The 18,237-nt window shown below is 43.2% G+C and overlaps 5 protein-coding genes across 16 annotated transcripts in view; 1 reads left to right on the forward strand and 4 right to left on the reverse strand.

The window, feature by feature from the left end:
• Positions 1–18,237, forward strand: part of LOC125771824 (uncharacterized) — a 225,059-nt gene that overhangs the window by 120,077 nt on the left and 86,745 nt on the right. The window lies entirely within an intron of this gene.
• LOC125771829 (splicing factor 3A subunit 2-like) overlaps positions 1–18,237 on the reverse strand; it is a 227,593-nt gene that overhangs the window by 116,845 nt on the left and 92,511 nt on the right. The gene's annotated exons all lie outside the window — the stretch shown is intronic.
• Positions 317–14,174, reverse strand: LOC125771795 (zinc finger protein 260-like). Of its 2 annotated transcripts, none has more exons than XM_049442857.1 (5): positions 13,786–14,174; positions 5,639–7,541; positions 2,940–3,323; positions 2,577–2,855; positions 317–2,506 (listed from the first exon to the last, which is right to left on the reverse strand). In XM_049442857.1, the coding sequence occupies exons 2-5, from the start codon at positions 6,332–6,334 to the stop codon at positions 2,180–2,182; spliced, it is 1,686 nt and encodes a 561-aa protein (XP_049298814.1). In that variant the 5' UTR covers positions 6,335–7,541; positions 13,786–14,174; the 3' UTR covers positions 317–2,179. The 2 variants fall into 2 exon arrangements, with proteins under 2 accessions (XP_049298814.1, XP_049298815.1); XM_049442858.1 differs by lacking the exon at positions 13,786–14,174 and adding an exon at positions 7,668–13,779.
• On the reverse strand, positions 14,097–15,944 carry LOC125771802 (beta-1,3-glucan-binding protein 2-like). Its single transcript, XM_049442866.1, has 2 exons — positions 14,853–15,944; positions 14,097–14,778 (listed from the first exon to the last, which is right to left on the reverse strand). The coding sequence occupies exons 1-2, from the start codon at positions 15,841–15,843 to the stop codon at positions 14,222–14,224; spliced, it is 1,548 nt and encodes a 515-aa protein (XP_049298823.1). The 5' UTR covers positions 15,844–15,944; the 3' UTR covers positions 14,097–14,221.
• Positions 16,127–18,205, reverse strand: LOC125771789 (tRNA (uracil-5-)-methyltransferase homolog A). The gene is made up of 3 exons (XM_049442845.1): positions 17,929–18,205; positions 16,548–17,868; positions 16,127–16,474 (listed from the first exon to the last, which is right to left on the reverse strand). The coding sequence occupies exons 1-3, from the start codon at positions 18,106–18,108 to the stop codon at positions 16,164–16,166; spliced, it is 1,812 nt and encodes a 603-aa protein (XP_049298802.1). The 5' UTR covers positions 18,109–18,205; the 3' UTR covers positions 16,127–16,163.

Here is an 18,237-nt window from a genome sequence, read left to right on the forward strand (position 1 = left end):
ATCGTTTACGCCGGTACCACTTGCTCTCCCTACGCCGCCGGTCACCGACATGATTTTGGTGATCGATGCTGTCGCAATATGAAGGAGACGTTGGTTTTACTCTGGGAACGGATAGTTTACAGTTAATAACTTACCAAATGTTGTAGTTATCGGAAAAACGGCAGAAAGATTTCGCCAACAACCATCCAGCGCGTCTCTTGGAGACAAATGTCTTGACAATGATGACAGCACTGACAGTTCGTGCTAATTTAAACCATACAAAAAATGTTGTTCTACACCTTTCTTTACTCTTTTTCAGTTGATCCACAAGACTTGATTTGTTTTTTTTACAACACAATTCACATGTTTTTATTGATTTGTAATATAGTTTTATACACTTGGCCGCGGAGCTTAAAAGTCGTACATCCGGTACACTACTTTCACTGTACATAAGAAGCGGAGTAGCGGTGTGTGTTTGCTACCTCTGCAAACGGTCCTCTTTCTCCCGGGTCAATATTTGTAATAATTCACATTGATGCTAAACATTTTCCGGTACGTGTGTTTTTATTTTTGTATTCCACACAAAATACTACTACATTTATCTACCAATTACTAAAAAGGTTATGTTTTACCAACGATACATACGCACAGCTTGTTAACATTTGTGTTAGTACTTCGGGTCAAGGTTTGGTTTCAAATTTTGGTTTTTGTTCGGCAAAACGATCGACGACACAACACATCGACATTAGATGAACAATGAGATATAAAATTAGCTAATTTATCGCTACCTTTCGGAAATACCGTACGAAACCGCTCGATTTTGGTACGCGCGCTCACAGGATGTGTGGCCGTTTTTGCTCAGAGTACGAGAGACCGCCTACACGATAATACACAAATGAAGGATCGGGTGCTTATTATATCGATGGCCACTGTTACATTTATATTTATACGATGATTTCTTTTACACTGGGTTCGAATCATTCCTTTAGATTTCCACTTACATATTATATCAACTATCATTCTTTCATGCAGAGACACAGATGGCAAGCCGAATGGCAAACTACAACAGTGGTAACAGTGCTGAGAGTTTCGGGGGGTTTTTATGTAATAATGCTGCCTATTACACACCGCATATGGTCGCGGATTTGCGCAACACAGCGAAATAGTAGAGGTTTTACTTCTCAAGTTCCTTTTTGTTTTTCGATTTTTTGGTATTCAGCTGAAATATTCCGTTTCCATGCGGTATCATTACTACATTACTGTATCATACCTTCTACAATGCAGAAAAGGTAACTGAGCGAAAATTAGTGCCAAAAACCTATGCGCTTCGTAACTCTAAACAAGATCCATCACTTCTCAATTGGCTAAAAACATTTGCTTCTTGGGTCGGACAATGATGGTTTCTCTATCCTACCGCGCATAACCAATCATGCTTTCGAGCTTCCGTTTTCTTCAATGAAAATTAGACTAGGATAACAATGGCGAAGCTAAACGTATAGCTGTGTGTGTCTGGCGTTAAGGCAGATATGCTTTCATCCTTTTCTGCACGATCCTCACACAGTTCCTTATAACGGAAGGATCGGACGATCATGTATTGTATTTGTTTCGAGTTCTCCGCTTTTCTTCCCCTATCAGGGAATGACGCACATTCAAAATTTACATTTAACTTAGTATTATGAATTCAAACAACATAACTAAATACATAATTAAAAAATAAAATGGCTTCGAATCTTCGTTCGTTTGGCATGGCTTTTGTATCGTGTGCCATTTGCGTGTGCGCGCGTGCGCAATTCATTGGTTTCCTTTCCGCTGTTCGACTTATTGTTTGTTTGTGCATTTTTTTTTAGGCAGTGCTCCCTTTGTACGTTTCACTACGAAGTACTATGCACTTGTATGTGTGGTTAGTAGATGGCTTTAGCAGGAGGATTAAGGATAATTAGTATGATTTAGTTCAACATTTAACAAATTACACTGCTTACAAAAATCTTTAGTCCATTTTCACAACTAACTTCAGTCATTGGTATTGAGAGCAAAAAAGAAGCATATTGCTTTAAAGAAAGAAACTTTAAAAAAATCCACCACCAATACACCACTGAGTGAACTGATTACAAAAAAAAAATGTAAATTAAAAAAAAATAAAAAAAAGGATGAAACTACCTTCTCCTCCCCGGAAAAACCGAAAGATCGAATCGAAACAATCTTAGTTGGTGAGTTCCTCAAGCAGTTCCTCGGTGCTACGATTCGCACCACGGAATTCTTCCATATAGTTTGGCGGTACAGTCCATTCCAGCAGCTCTTGTACGTTTAACTTCAACCGTTCCAGCGGATCATATGACTTGTCGTCACATACCTTGCGGCCAGCACATTTTAATGAACCGATTAGAACGTTATCAATCAGTCGCTTATCGAAGCCCAGCTCCTTCAGCCGATCCTCGCTGGAAATTTTCTTCAGCAAAATGGCAACCAGAAACCGCATGCGCGAAATGGTCATCGGTGGATCAATACCGTTTGTCTCCGTCGGTCGATACTGTGTAGTAAAAAAGAGGAGAAGATTAAAATACAAATCATACAACACATAATGGGAAGTATACCCATACCATGGGGTCCATCATATTGTCGAGATTCTTCAATGCGGCCGGATCTTTGTAGCACGCTGTGACGTGCAGCTGGTAGTCCATCTTGGTTTTGAAAAATTCCTTACACTTTTGACACAGGTACGATTTGTCCTGCTGGTGAATAGAGAGCATATGCTTCTTCAAATGCGGTAGCTGCGAGAAGCTCGACACACACAGCGGACACTCGAACGGTTTTTCGCCCGTGTGTTTGCGAATGTGCAACTTTAGTACGCTTGAGTGAGCGAACGCCTGCCAGCAAACCTGCAAACCCGCGTAGATCAGAAAGAACAGAAACGAAAGAGTTTAGTGCAAGCTAAAGATGGAATGTGCGTTTTCTCAAATTACCTGGCATCGATAGGGACGTTCGCCACTGTGAATGCGCTGGTGAACGATCAGTTGTGATCGCTGTGAGAAAACCGAACCACACACGGCACAACCGTGCGGCCGGACCTTCAGATGCGTACGCATGTGCTGCGGTAAATGTCCCTTGAACATTTTGTTGCATATGTTGCAGTGAAACGCTTTCAGATTAGCATGGTAGCAGAGCAGATGCTTTTTCAGCGCATCCGGCCGATAAAATCCGCGCCCGCAGATATGGCACGTGTAGTCGCGGATGTCCATGTGGCTCTTAAGGTGCATCTTCAGGTTAGCCGCACAGGAGAACGCTGCTGTGCATTGGTCACATTTATGCTTCTTCACACCATTGTGTGTGGCGAGATGTTGAGTTAGCTGTAATGAAAGGAAATGGAAAGAAGTAAAACCACCAGTGTGCACACTTCGCTCAATAACATGATACGTTAAAAAATCGAAACAAAATATATAATTCAAGCTTCCCCTCTGATGGCTTCTCCCCCTGATGGCTCTACAATCCCTTCGGGGGTAGAATAAATAATATACCAAAATGGAGGGAGGCGGCCGTACATAAAGTTCTACAGCATGTCGGAGAGCATGTTTGTTGCTGACAGATCTGCTACACACCCTCGAGGAAAATTTGCTGCCGAATGAAAATGCACCAGATATACTAACGCTTTGTTGAATTGTTTTACCGTTCCCGAAATTCATTTCACGATTCTTGCTTATTACGCGTTGTCGGGAAGTAAGGGTACGTGATTGCGCTTGTTTATAGCATAAAGCATACAATAAGTTTATACATTACTCCCTTAATTGTCTAATAAATGTAATAAGGTGTAGGGTGTTATTAAGAGATTAAAGAACATTAATATTTTAATATGAATACATTATAACAAAATGTGGCTCATCTGCTAATGATTGACTAGAAAAAAATTATATTCAATTCAATGCTCAACAATGACTTCACGAAGGAACGCTATCAATTTCGTTAGAGCCATCCTTTTTGGACTGCATTCTTCGTATCGCTCCTTCAAGAGCTACTCTATTTGTGGCATCAGCCACTGTTGTCACCTCCTCATCGTCAACAACTCGTAGAATCGGTAGAAACTCCAAACTTGGTCGTAGAAAGAAAGCAAAATTTTGGTAATACTTCTAAGCAGAAAAACAAAAACTTACAACAACATGCCTTCTTCCTGGGTGAAGAACGACGTTCGTACACACGAAAACAAGGATATACAGCCGATCAGTGCGTAACATACATTGCTGCTGTATTTATGCTGCCCTCGAAGCAAATCATCCCTCTCCGAAGCGACTAGCGCCTTTCAACGCCAGAAGCGGCAGCAAAATCAGAGAGGCTTTACAAACCATCGTACATTCTTGAAAATTATGTCTGTTTCTGACACACTCCTTTCTACTACTCCACCTTCCTCCTTTTGCCTTTGCCTATCGTTTATTCCCTCTCTCCACCAGGTTAAGGTTGTTCCTTTCGTTTAGGCGTACGAAAGCCCAATATTTCATGGGCGATGAATGTACTAAAATCGCTCTTCCCTGTGCTACACCACAGAAACGATATGTTTTCACAATCCTTTGACCAACCCTCGTCGTGTAAATCAATTAAATTTACATAAACTGTATTGTAAAGCGATTAGGTCAAATTAAACCGCTTTTTTAAAGCAACAAATAGTAGAAAATAGAACAATTTAATTCAGCTACTAATAAATATATAGCTGCACTTTGGCGACTTCCTGTAAATATTATATTCACAGCCAATTCCAACTAAACCAAATCATACAACCAACAAGCAAGAACAACATCGTTTACGGTTGTTGTATTCTTTGGAAAGGATAAGAAAGTAAGGCAGGGCGCGTCTTCTGTAATCAAAAAGACGTTAAATTGATTACTTACACAAACATTACTGTGCTTGTCTTGTTTGTTGGTGTCCTTTTGCGTGAACGTTTATGTCACACGCCGGAGAGAAGCTGGAGAAAGATACAACTTCCAATATCTCGTGTTCTTGTGTTCGTGTTCAAAGACAAACTGGTAGCACCACACAGCATCATATGCAAGAGTGGGGCATTGGAAGAAAAACTGAAGGAAAATGCTTGCTTTTTTTACTACACACAGGAGCTGGCTAAACGGTGACATACTTTTTCCTGGGTAACGTAATTCTGTTAGATCTTTCGGGGAAAAAACCTGCGCTCAATAATTGTGCATTGGCTTCGTTTGTTTAGTTGACTCTTCGCTTACTCTACCATGTAAGCGTACAAGGCGAGGCGCCACTAAAAACTCGCTTTTGCTCGGCGGTAGGACGAAACGTTCACTGTTTTCCTTTCATCTTATTGATATAAAAAGAAAAGAAAAAAATATTCTGGAATCAAAAGAGCCAAGCTTTTCCCGTCGGAATTTGGGCATGTAAAGCAACACGCCATAATCGTACAAAGAGGTTGCGGAATGTGGAATTGATTGACAACTGCGCCTGATTGAACAGGAAGCGTGCCTGCTGTAGGAATTAAAGGGTTTTTTATGTGCCATATACAGCAGCAGACACCCACGTTTCCTGTGAATGTTTCCTTCCATCAACAACTCATAGCGCAACAGCTCTTTACACTTAGTTGCAATTATTATTGAAAGATAAATCTATACTTTTTGAATACAATAAAACTTATTCCTAAATAGCTCATATTGTTACTCACCTGTCCACCACGTGCGAAGGTTTTCGGGCAAATCGAGCAGCTGTACGGTTTTTCACCGGTGTGGATGCGCATATGCAGCCGTAACCGCTCCTTGATCGGGAACGATTTACCGCAAAGATCGCACGTATACTGTTCGTCCGTGCCGTGCTGTGAAGCGATGTGGTTCTTCAGGCAACCGGCCTGCCGGAAGCGGTTCTTACAGTGCGGACATGGGTACGGCCGTTCGTCATTATGTATTCGCAAATGTTTGCGCAAATCGTTCGTACCCATAAACTCCTTCTGGCAAACTTCGCACTGATACAGCTTCCGTTCCTGGCGTTTGCGGCCACGCTTGGACGTCGACGATGAACCACCGGCGGAAGATAGCGTGCCATCGGTTCCACTGCCCGATTCTCCACCATCCCCTTCGTCGCCGCCGGTCACATCGTCGACCAGCTTCTTCACAACCGACTTATCATCCTCGTCCTCAAAGTCTGCCGACGTTTCGTCGTAATTGATCGGTTTTTCCACGATGTACAAAGGAAGTTCACTCAGTGCCATCTCTTCATCGCCACTAGTTACTATTTTCGCAGCGGTTTCGATCCTTCCTTTGCCGTTGTTATTATTATTGTTGCCCTCATCTGGAGTCGCGATCTTTGGCGAATGTTTACCTACGTACCGAGACATTCGGGTTTGACGCGTCGATTTCTTCATCATGCCTGTCTACAGGTATGGCAAGTAGGCAATCCAGGAATTGCCCACAGAACGTCACCACGAACGACAAGAGCACACCCACCGAAAAAATCTGTTTCTGTTTGTCGGTTTGTGGTCTCTTCCCTGGTTGATGTCACGAGTATCGTTCGTTCCGTTCTCCCGGGTTGGGGAAGCGCGAAAGAATGTGCTTTTATCAAAGCGTTTTAAAGCTGAATTCAGCGCGCGTCAAGTTCGGCTCGTTTTGAAGGGGGTTTTCTGTTTCGTTAGTAATACAAGTCTATTGAAGCACCGACCACCGTATACTCATATACCATACCTACACACCACACACACCCGTCGTAATCGTGTTAGTGGAAAGAGTTTTCAGCTCGCTGATAAGAGGGAGCCACATATCACCATCACCATCAGCACACTGTTAGTTTAAGAAAAGCACCTAAAAACCATTACCACCACCACCGAGAGGGAAGAAAGAGATCACATAATGCGTTATCGCACTAACACACTGTATACTGAGCGCGAATTCGATCGGCTCCTGCGGTTCCACGCACCATCAGTTATTAGGTTAAAATGCACCAAAGGTACACGGTGTGAGGCACAACACCCTGGTCGTCGCATGCACGCCAGAGTTCGAATATTTAACCAATGTTTCTTGCACCATTCTAGGTGGGAAACGAAGAACCGACCGTATTGCCACTTCCGCTGCTATTAAGGTTCAAAATTGTGCCCAAATGTTCATGGTCTTCTTTGCACGGACGCAAAACAACTATTGCAGTAACGCTTCCGATCGCGATGATCCTCGTTGGATAAGTCTTCTCCAGTCTCACGCATCAATCCCGCTCACACACCCCTAATGCCTCGGTGGTGCTTGCTGATCGTCGCTTGTGGTGTCGTTGAACGATTTAAGGCCGGTATTATGCATGCACCACATTTCAAGAACTGTAGCTCCGTGTTGTCCTCCCTTCTTTTACTCCCTCGTGGCACACCAAATCACATCGTAACGAATGGACTGTCGTCACGGGGTTGAACCATTAGTTGACCTCCTGTGTGTGTGTATGCTACCTTCTTCCAATTGCGGCATATGCTTTTTTTTTATCTGCAGAAGGTATACCTTGGGTATAAGAAATAGACGTTTGCTATCGTGTAGAACACCACACGAATACGATTAGCAGCAGTATCTTACTTCCACAAGGTGGTGGTTGTTGATAGGTAGCTGTGAAAAGGGATTGTAATGATAATCAGTGAGCGATGAGTTGATTCATGTCCCAGGAAGGGAACACACACACACACGAGATAGATTGTTCTCTAAAATCACACACAGACTCACACAAGCATTTACCTTTTGTCCACGGGAGGAACGTTGGATCCAGACACCTTCTCGTATATTTCACAGCAACAGGACACACGAAATCATGCTCTTTACAGCCGACCGATCATTTTATACCAAGCCCGATCATACATAAGCAAGCAACAACTATTAAAGTTGACCCAGATAAGGGTTGTTTAAACATTCTCGCTTGCGTAGAGTTGTCACCAGACTAGGGGCAAAGCCTCAATCGCCACAAAATATCACGTCCTTTCTTGTTACGGGTTCGTCGTGCCACCATAATTCTGTCTCAACATCGGAATCGCGCAATACTCACTCCCTAAACCCACGTGGCTATCTGACAACACAACGCAAGGGTTCGTGTTCTATGAATGAACCGAAAGAATCTTCGGGAGATTTCAACTGCAGTGACCCCTCGGATTAGAATTTCCCACTCCAAACGTGCTGGTTACAAACACATTAAAACAAACACATGGCACAAGGCAAACAAAAACTGCGGGCCTAGGGACGACAATACGTAAAAATCACACGAGTCAAGTCTATGCAAGAAAAACTTCAACTCGCCTTCAAGCTGGAAACCCACAATGTGGTCCGCCGTTTCAGGGGAAAAATAGGGATATTAAAACCAAAATTAAAGTACAATAACTCTTCATATTTCATTGTTTTGTAACAGTTTATGAGAGCACATTATTTTTTAAACGCAAATATAAATAACTTTTGCGCAAACTTTTCATCGTGCGTTGATCGTGCGATGATCAATAGAAAGATAGTGTTCGTTTAATGCACAATTTGTGTTAAATCACAACTACAAACACAACAACGTTGCACACGTGTTTACAGCAGCATCCTTTCTTTTCTTTTCCATTTCTAACTCCTCTTATGTTTCATTTCACATCGTGTGTATAAACGGTTTGTGCATCTGTTTTGGCCATTGCGCGTGATTCGTGATTCTATTTCGTCGTCTAACGTTTATCCTATTCTCTTCCATTCCATAAGATCCGCACGTACATCTGTGTCGCACATGTTGGTGAATGTTTCTGTTTCACATTTTGCTCAGTTTCTTGGTTTGGATCGATGATTCAGTGTCCGGAAGCTGAAACATCTCTCCTTCTCTTCCTCTAAACCTCCTACCACCTCTGCTGTACACCAGACTAAGCCAGATAACAGCAAACGTTCTTTGAAATGCTTTACCTTGAAGTTAGTTCTATCGACTCATTTTTTTATTACCTTATCCGCCACGATATTGCCGATTGAAGTATGCAACGGGAGGCAGAGAGAAGCGGAAAAAAGTCATTCAAATATAACACACGCATCATGTGTGCAATATGAAGCGATCGCGAACGTTACGCGCAAAAGAGATTTTTAGTTAATGTTTTGTTCCCTCCGTATGTTCGACTTTCTTGCGTTTCGTTGTTTCCTCTGTACGCTGTTGAGATGTAGAGTATGTATAGAAGCGCAACCTTCCGACTGATGTCAGCAAAAAGGAAACCGTCGTGGAGAACAACACCCCGTGTGTCCCGCGTTCGTATGTGTATGTTTGTTGGTTGGGAGATCATGCTGAAATCCCAGTACATGATGGAATTGAAAACCGAAGCTTCAGGGGAGGTCAGTAGTAGTTTGCGTTTGTTAGGCATCACCACCAATCGACGACGATGTAACGATTGCATGCGCGGCCAGGAAACGCATCATCTCAACGGCCCAACCAACGATGGAAAACGCTGTTGTCGCGTCTCTGGTGAAGATATTCTTAGCTCACCAAGCGGGTGCGCGCGCGTGGTGTGATTGAAGTTGAGTCAGTGCGCGTCTAAGCGAGAAACAAGGGCAATAAAATCGCTCCGAAAAGTATGCACACACGCCCCGGCTGCTGTTGAGGGGTTGAGGGTTTATTGCTGATGCTACCACAATCCCCCCATAGCATGCCATCAAATACCGGAGGAACCGGGAGGAAAAATATATCCATATGCAATGGTTGAATGATTAAAAACAAAACCATCCCTCGTCGATCGTTCACGATCATTGCTTCTCTCCCCGGGATCTCCTCAGGGTTTTGCTTTTCGGTACAAAAAGGTCATTATAATTGATTCACCGAGATACTGCCGACTGCGACGGAGTCAAACACTTTTGAAGAAAGTGATTTCCTTTCAACTGTGACGGGGAACTATTTTCTCCATTCTAGATTTGAAGCATTACCGTCGTTGATGTTTTCAAATATGATCGATACAGCGGATCGGCATGACGATCCCTATCCCTAAACTATTGTTCGTACACTAATAATGAGTCACCAGAGTACTACGCCATAACAATCAAAATAATATACGATAAGACGTTGTACATGAAGAATGATTCATATTTAAGATAGAAATAATGTTTAACGGACATTATTTATTTCCTGCATTATTATGGCATAAAAATCAATAGTAATAGAAAAACAGGATAAATCTAAAAACGTTTTCATTTCATTTCATTAAATGCACTTGGTTCGTAACCTCTTTAACCCGCAAGGGGCTCATCATAAAATATATTTTCACCTCCGTTTGCAGCCAACATCCAACACCTCGTTGAAGTCTTTCGTCGCCACGCTATCGGTATCGTTTCGAACCAACCAGCCACAGAACAGATAAACACACCATTCGAGAGTGCGTTGCGTATGTGTTGGTTTTGCGTAAATAAAGTCTTATCAAAACGGTGTTAGCCAGCCCTTTGCTTCTCCGCGTGTCTCCTCACCGCTCACTTTTTCATGTGACACACAAGAATGGAACTCATTTTTAAGAAATTTTAATGTCCGCTCTCTAACGAACCTCGTGTTTGCGTGAATCCGCTGCTGGCGGCTTCTACCCGATCATGCTTACACCACTTAATGTTTGAACACGAAGAGAATCGTCCAAAACAGTTCTAGTAATTTCTGTTTTTAAAACTTTTACTTCTTCTTCTTCTTCTTCTTCGGCCCTGCTTCTTGAATAGTTCGTGCTATTCGTCTCACAAAAACAAATTTCCATTATTCAAGCAAACGTATACCAGCGGTAGCCTAAACAAAAGTCAATTGTTGGCAATTTCCTAATAACAATACACATATGGGGTCTGATTTTTCCAACTTTCTAGGAATAATTCTGGAGTAAAGAAACGGGGAAAACAGTGTGTCCTGTTGCTGGCACGGTCGTAATTTCACGTAGTTGTTTCTGTAGAATCCGGCACTTCCATACATGCTTTGATCATGAAATATGACAATAGAGAACACATACAAGCACACACACACAAATGCACGCACAAACTCACAAACGATAGTGATACAGTCAACACAACTAAGTACTTACCTCGATCGTTCCACAAAGGATCACCAAATAAAAATGTATCCAATTCTTCGGCTCGTGTAGCGTCGTTTAGTTCACACGTGTAGTAAAGTTTTATAATTCACAAGTGCCCAACTCCAAATCGCTTGATCGTACTGCACTAAATCGTAACAATAAATCGCCACCAGCAGGAAACTCCAACCGATCGATTTAACCGAGCACGAGCGAGTGAGCTGCATGTTATCGGAATTGTCCTATCGCACACCAAACCACTCGTCGCGCGATCCAAGTGTGAGAGAACTATGGCCGATCGGCAGCTTAGAGGAAAATGGAGCAAGAGTACGGCGTACTCCGACTTCTACGTGTGGAGCGACTCTGAACTTATGGAAGTCGCGGTAGTGTTCGAGCTTCTTCGCCTCACACTAATGCCGGTTACAAAGGAATGATGCATACAATGCGGTTTTCTGAGAGTGTGTGTGTTCTCACACATGCATGTACATGCGTTGTTCAATTTTTAATCCCCTTGTTCGTTCATCATATTGCGCGCCTTAGTCATACTTATGCTACATTTCGGTGCTATCCATGCGTATGAGAACTTGGCGCACTTTTGGATAATATACGCTATATAATGAAGCGTTCGTAATGATTTTGCAGCTTGTTCTCTCACTGTGTGGGGAAAATAAGCCCTTACACTACTTCTTTTAGCTTAACCGCTATCGCATCGACTAGATAACACGTGTACGACCTTGCGGGTAATGTGGTATACCGGTACCATCCACAGCACAACGATGCAAGAACGTTTCCCGAACAACAGACCCCACAAACTGACTGACTGATTGAGTGTTGTGCTTAACTGCAGGAGAGTTTAAGCTCCCGGCACAACGATGGTATACCATATGTAACATACACAACGTGTATGCTTGTTGGTTATTTTGATAAGCAAACGCGATCCCACCAACACCGTGCACCGTGGCTGTACGAATGCATCACGCGAAAAGACGCGTCTCGATCGAGGGGGACCCTCGTGCTTACTCGTGTGCGTGAGCACGCGTGACATATTGGGCGGACGATTTTATGTTTAATTAAGTGGCAGCAATAGATAAATTAATAAAACGGTTCCTCCCTTCCGGCCCGGGGGGAATGTTTCGTCTTGCTGACTGCACTTTTGTTGTCCAACAGTTGACGCTACAAATACACCGAACGCCAGGCACGATGAGAACTTGAAGCGACCAATGTTCGGACCATTTTCCAAGGTTCGCCGTCTTTTCTATGTTGTGAGTAAACATTCTATTACAAGCATATGGTTTGGTTTTACCAATCTATCTGTCTTTTTCTGGGCTTCATTAAGTAAGAACTTGTGTGATAGCGTTTATTAAGCAACACTTGTGTGAAACTTGCTTCAGGACGCAGTCACGTAGCACAACCAAGTCTCTGCTACCATTTAGGCAGCGAACTTCGTGCGTCTTATTGGTTCGACCGCACTTATCATAGTTTTCAAAAGGTTCCCATAAAGCGAACACAATGTAACAACTATTTTTCAAACACAATGTAAAGAGTGATGCATTTAATTACAATGCTTTATTTATATTCAAAACCGAAGCTAATCATACACAATATTGTCCATAGGAATTTAAACATTTTACTAGTTTAATTTCCCACACAATATTCATCATATTAGTTCAATCATACGACACAATTCGTCTGAATAATCTTTTCATAAGCTTCAATGCCCAGGATGGAGAGAAATAACCCTGAATTATCATATAGGCCAAAATAAACACAAAACTGACTTTTTGCCGACGACAGTGATTTGCAACAGGCTGGGTGCATCCTGTGCAGCTTTGCTCAATTCCGGAGAGTGTAGTACGTCACGAAAATCCGCTCTCCGGATGTTCCGGAGATCGTTTACGGTGAGAGTTTGCCATGACATCCGCTCTTCAACCAAGCATAAAAATGGCATCTAATTTCCTAGTCTCAGGTCTCCCCCTCGAATGACCTCTTGGTACGGTTCCGATCGAGGCCCACTTGCACACACACCAAACTGAAGGAGGAAACCGCGCATTGAAGTCTTTTTCTTAGACTTTAGTTCCTGCCACTTCTTTACAGTGATAAGAAAGTACCACCCAAAACGGTGGTGGGAAACATGCGCGATAGGTACAGAACGGAGATAATGGATGAAATGAAATCTCAATTTTTACGCTGATAACATTTTCAAGGATCTGCGTTGGCAATGATGCAGACCCTGTGTTTAGCAAAAAAAAAAAAGGGAAATAAGCATCTTTCATACCTTCATATCCCTTTTGCTGGTCGTAATTCGCAGCAGAGAAAATTATTCTCCCAGCCCACGATACATCTGAATTTTCATTTTCTATGTTTGCTTACGCAATGATCTATTTTAAGATTACTCCTATTCAAGCTGCACTCATTTTATTACAAACAGTATGCAAACACATGTGGTGCAGGGCTGGGAATATAGCAGCCCCATCGACTTGACCACGTCGTAGAGACTTGCAGCCATCCAACAGCACACTTCATACGAATTCTGGATCTAGTTTTTTTTGTTTCTTAATTACTCTCCGCGCCCTTGCAAAACTATGTCTGTTTGAGATCTTTTCTACGCTAGAGGTCACATTAGTTTTGGGCCTGCGAAAAAATAACATTCAATAAACAACCCCACAAGCATACGTACCGTGCCGCTGCGTACATCATTGGGATCGTGCGATAAAACGAAAGTTTCTTTCTTTTGCGTAGGTATACGACAAATCACTTTACAAATCGCATGCACAACATACCAAAACGGGGTTCAGGGTACGCATCACCATACAAACAAACTTCCTACTTACGATTAGCTTCCTCGTTTGCGCATCACTTTTCTATCACTCTGGAGCGTTCCATTTCGGTACAATATTGGTACACATTCCACTGGAACTAGAATCAATCAGAAAACTGGAACCTTTTTCGGTTCTTTTTCGATGTAACTTTATGGTCTGGCGAATATATTTCTGCCGTATTTTACGTACATCCATTTGACAGTTCACACACACTGTGAAGTTTGTTTTGTTTATGTTTTGCGCAAGCGCGGCCGTGCTGCCAGTTTTCCCCCATTTTTATGCAAAGTGCTATGCTGTAAAATAAAAACACTAGAAGCCATGAGTTGAGATGGTATTCCTGATTTTGAATATTTTTACAACAGTACAAACGTGTTGTACGTTTACGCACTTTATCAACCGAATGCTACACTATGCGCTGGACTAAATGAAAATCATTAAAACTATCTTTTTAAACTCCAAAAACACGAACGAAATCTATCAACATGGTGCTGTTCACGTTCCAAGTAGGATACCAACTGTCTCGAGCGTTCCAAAACGTGTACATCGCTTTCACGCCCAAATCTTTCCAAGGCTTGCCTTCAAACTGATGGAAATCGTTATGTCCACCGACACCTACCCCAAGCCCTAGATAGAATTCTTTGTCGAAGGGAGCCATTCGAGTGCCGCTGAGTCGCCACAGGTTCGCGATTTGGGGTTTACTAGCTAGAATGTCCTTGTGAAATCCTTCTCCTGGGTCAATCGTACAGTACACTTCTCCATCTACTTCCATCCATATACCTTCCGGTGTCCACTTTAGGCCATACTCATGATAATCAGCATTCCATTGCACGTTTCTAGTCAACGTGCACATCTTCGAACAGCGTAACGGTTCACGATCACTTACTATCAGCCCTCCAGATAGTTGGTTTCGCAAGCGTGGTCCACCGGGCACAAATGCAACGCGCATCAGTCCAGAAGCATAACCATCTCGTCCATAAAAGTCGGTGGCTGGGATGAGGTACAATTCTGCAATCGATTAGGGTACTGTTAGAAGCATGGGACCTGTCTACAACCGCAGTCAGTTAGGAGCTTTTACTTACGCGGGAATATCCAATTGCCTACCGGTAGCTTTGCTCGAATCAACACCCTTCCATACATAAATCTGAAGCTATTAATGGTGGTAATTTGCGCAGTAAGTACCGGTGGTATCATATCAAAATCTATTTTAGTGTCACGTATACAGTCTCGCGAACTACGATGACCCGTACACTCTTCGGCAAACCGGAATTGTTTCGTCGTTGCACCGGGCCCAAATTTCTCTTCAAACAGAGTAGGTCTGATCGCTAGCTTGCCGTTCTGCACCCTTATGTTGTCCTTAAAATCAGCGTAAACGACAAACTCATTGTCTGGATCGGACGCGAAACGGTTCTCTATGCGCCATTTCTGCATATCCAAGGTGTGTCCGTTAAAATCATCTTCAAACAACGATTGACCATCGCAAACGGTTTGCCCATTTACTGTGGTGTAACCCTTGGTGCAACCCTTAGCCATGCGATCCTCAAATTCATCAGTTTGCGTAGCGGTTGATCTCACGTCTTTAGTGCGTCGTTCATTCGGAGTTAGCACGTAAGGGTACGACATCTCGGTCGTAGCAGAACGTACCGCAAAGTTGGAACCGGATGTAGGTGGTGGGGTAGCTGCGGGCCGTAACTCTTGCACGGTAAACGATCCAGAATTTGTCCGATACGTTTGCCCATTACGTACGATCACTGTGCGGTAGAATATGGTATCGCCAGGCACGAGTTTAGCCTCTCGGTCAATGAATAGGTAACGGCCATTTTTAATTTTGGTTATCGTTTGTGCCCATCGTCCCACATCGTAGTGCTGGGTAAACTGTTGATTAAGTTTGCCGTGAAACGTGAAGGAACTAATGCCTGGATCAGCATTAATCCACACGATCAGTCCTTGAGGATCAAAAATTTCAAATCGTGGCTTCGGTGGTTGATAGCGGATACTTTTGCGAGGATCGGAGACGGAAAAAGGGAGCACAAGAAACAAACCACATACTATCCGTAAACTGTTCATCCTCATACTTGTAGAAGTAGCAATACACTAATCTTACACACAGAAACAACAAATGCTTAAAGCTTGCTACACCTTATCCAGCTAGTGGGATTTCCGTTAATTCGTTGCACCTTTCAATCGGATCGTGGGAAGCGTGGGAAGCCATGTGCGTAGCACAATGGGTGAGCGATCTAGATCGAAGATGCACACGGCTTCACTGAGTCAAGCGTATAACTGCATTGACTACGTCATCATCGTACGTCACTAAGTTACTGGCACAGTTCAAAGTTTATCTTATTACCAAAGGATATACATTAGAAAAGTTTATGTTATTCATATTTATTTCATTAAACATCTACGGACAGTTGAGAACCTTCGTGAGTTTCTCGCACATCGTTCACTGTTGCTTCTTCAGCGACAGATTCTGACTTCTTTTCTGTCTCGCGTTCAAACAATATGATCAATTCCGTGTGTGGAGTATGTGGAAACATATCCACTGCGATGGCTTTCTTCGCTACGAATGGGTCTCCGCGTAGTTGCTTCGAGCAAGGGCGCATTAGGTCGATCCAATTTTTGATGGCGCTTTGCGGAGAGCACGACACGTATACCAGCTTGTCTAGTCCACGTGCATTTCTCAGTTGTGTAATTGAGCGGATATCTGCAATATAGGAAAAGAGACGGTTTTTATATTTGCATCCATGTTGTAACCAATTGCCAACACCAATACGTACGAAGTCCAGCCCTCGGTGGGTCGACGATTGCTATCAATGATTCCTGTTGCTCTGGACTAATGTTCGCTTGCCTGATCAGAGAAGTAATTAAATCATCCGCGTTTCCAGCGAAAAATTTACAATTCTCAATCCCGTTTTTTTGAGCATTATATTCCGCGTCTTTAATGGCTTGTTCAACGATGTCGACACCAAGCACTTGTTTGCAGTGACGAGCGAAACACAAACCGATTGTACCAGTTCCACAGCAAATGTCCAACAGGCTGGTGTTTCTGTCGGGCGCAGCTACATCAATGGCACACTGATACAGCAGTTGCGCCGCAGGGGTGTTGATTTGAAAAAATGCTCCCGGGCTGATGCGGAATGTGAGTCCCAAAATTGTATCCTCAATATGTGTATCTCCATACAAGTGTTCGATTGGGTTGGTGTATTGGCCTTGTTGACGTTTTTGAATCACTTCAAAATGGATCGAACAGATGCCTGCCTTTTTGCCCGTCTCCGATGTCAAACATTCGACAATGGCTGCTTTCATGTCCTTTTGTTCGGTTTCGGACAGCGATTGGAGATGCACACCAACGATCACCATCACCTGACCGGTAGCGTGTGACATTCGGACGGTCATTTGCCGAAAGTAGCCCTGATACGTCTCGGCGCTGTACACTTCGAACGGTGAACTTTGTACAAACTCTTCAAACAGTGCCACTGCTTGTTTCATACAGTCTGGGATGTGTTTCAGGTGTGCTATCGGTTCAACCTCTAGGAAACCGTTAGTGTAGCTTCCCACTCGGAAGCCCACGCGTTTAACTCCTTGTGCATCTTTGCCGATGGAAAATTCGCACTTATTTCGATACCCATCTTGCATTGGCGATGGTCGAATCGGTTCAAATGCACAAGGAAGGCCGCCGTGCTCTTGGCGTTGCTTCTCCACAAACACCCGTAACGTCGGAATGGATGACCACAGCTCTTTGCCAAACTTTTGTAGTACGTTTTCCATTTCCGACTGCTTCTGCTTTAGCTGCTGCTCGTAAGACAGGTATGCAAGCGACGTTGCTGATGCTTCCACCGTGCGGCGCTTGATGTTCATAGGCTCACCCTCGGTACCGGATGCTTCCTTACGCCTTCGGACCAAAGGATCCGGGGCAGGCTTCGCTTCGAAAGCCGACAACTCTTTGCCCTTCCATTTGTAACCATCGAGAGCTTTTATTGCCGCTTCACGATCCTCTTGATTGCGAAAGCAGATGAAAATGAATGGACTGCCAGGTTTCATAATTTTTATTTTGTTTGTTGAAAGCTTCATCTTCACGTTCAGAAGCTTTTTCAGTTCCTGCGAAGGATGTGGATGTGCTAATTATTTTACATCTTACACAATGTAACGTTTACTTACACCGATACCATAGTACTTGGGAAGTCCTCGAATTTCGATTTTGAACAACTCGGACGTGAAGCCGGTGGCATCGAGGTACGCATATTCTTCTCCCTTCATTTCACATTTTTCAGCTTTCTTCTCAACGGCCTCTTCTGGAGTAGATTCATCTACTACAGGCGGAACTTTATCCACCTCCATATCTAAGAACTAAATTTTCTTTACGGTATCTACTGCGCGTTTTTGCCAATTGCCGGCGCCGGCAGTCTCAAGGCACGTGTGATGTAAACAAACAAAACTGACAGTTATGTGTGATGCACTCTATACCTT

This window comes from Anopheles funestus, chromosome 3RL, assembly GCF_943734845.2.
Source record: "Anopheles funestus chromosome 3RL, idAnoFuneDA-416_04, whole genome shotgun sequence".
In the NCBI taxonomy this organism is placed as follows: Eukaryota; Metazoa; Arthropoda; class Insecta; order Diptera; family Culicidae; genus Anopheles; species Anopheles funestus.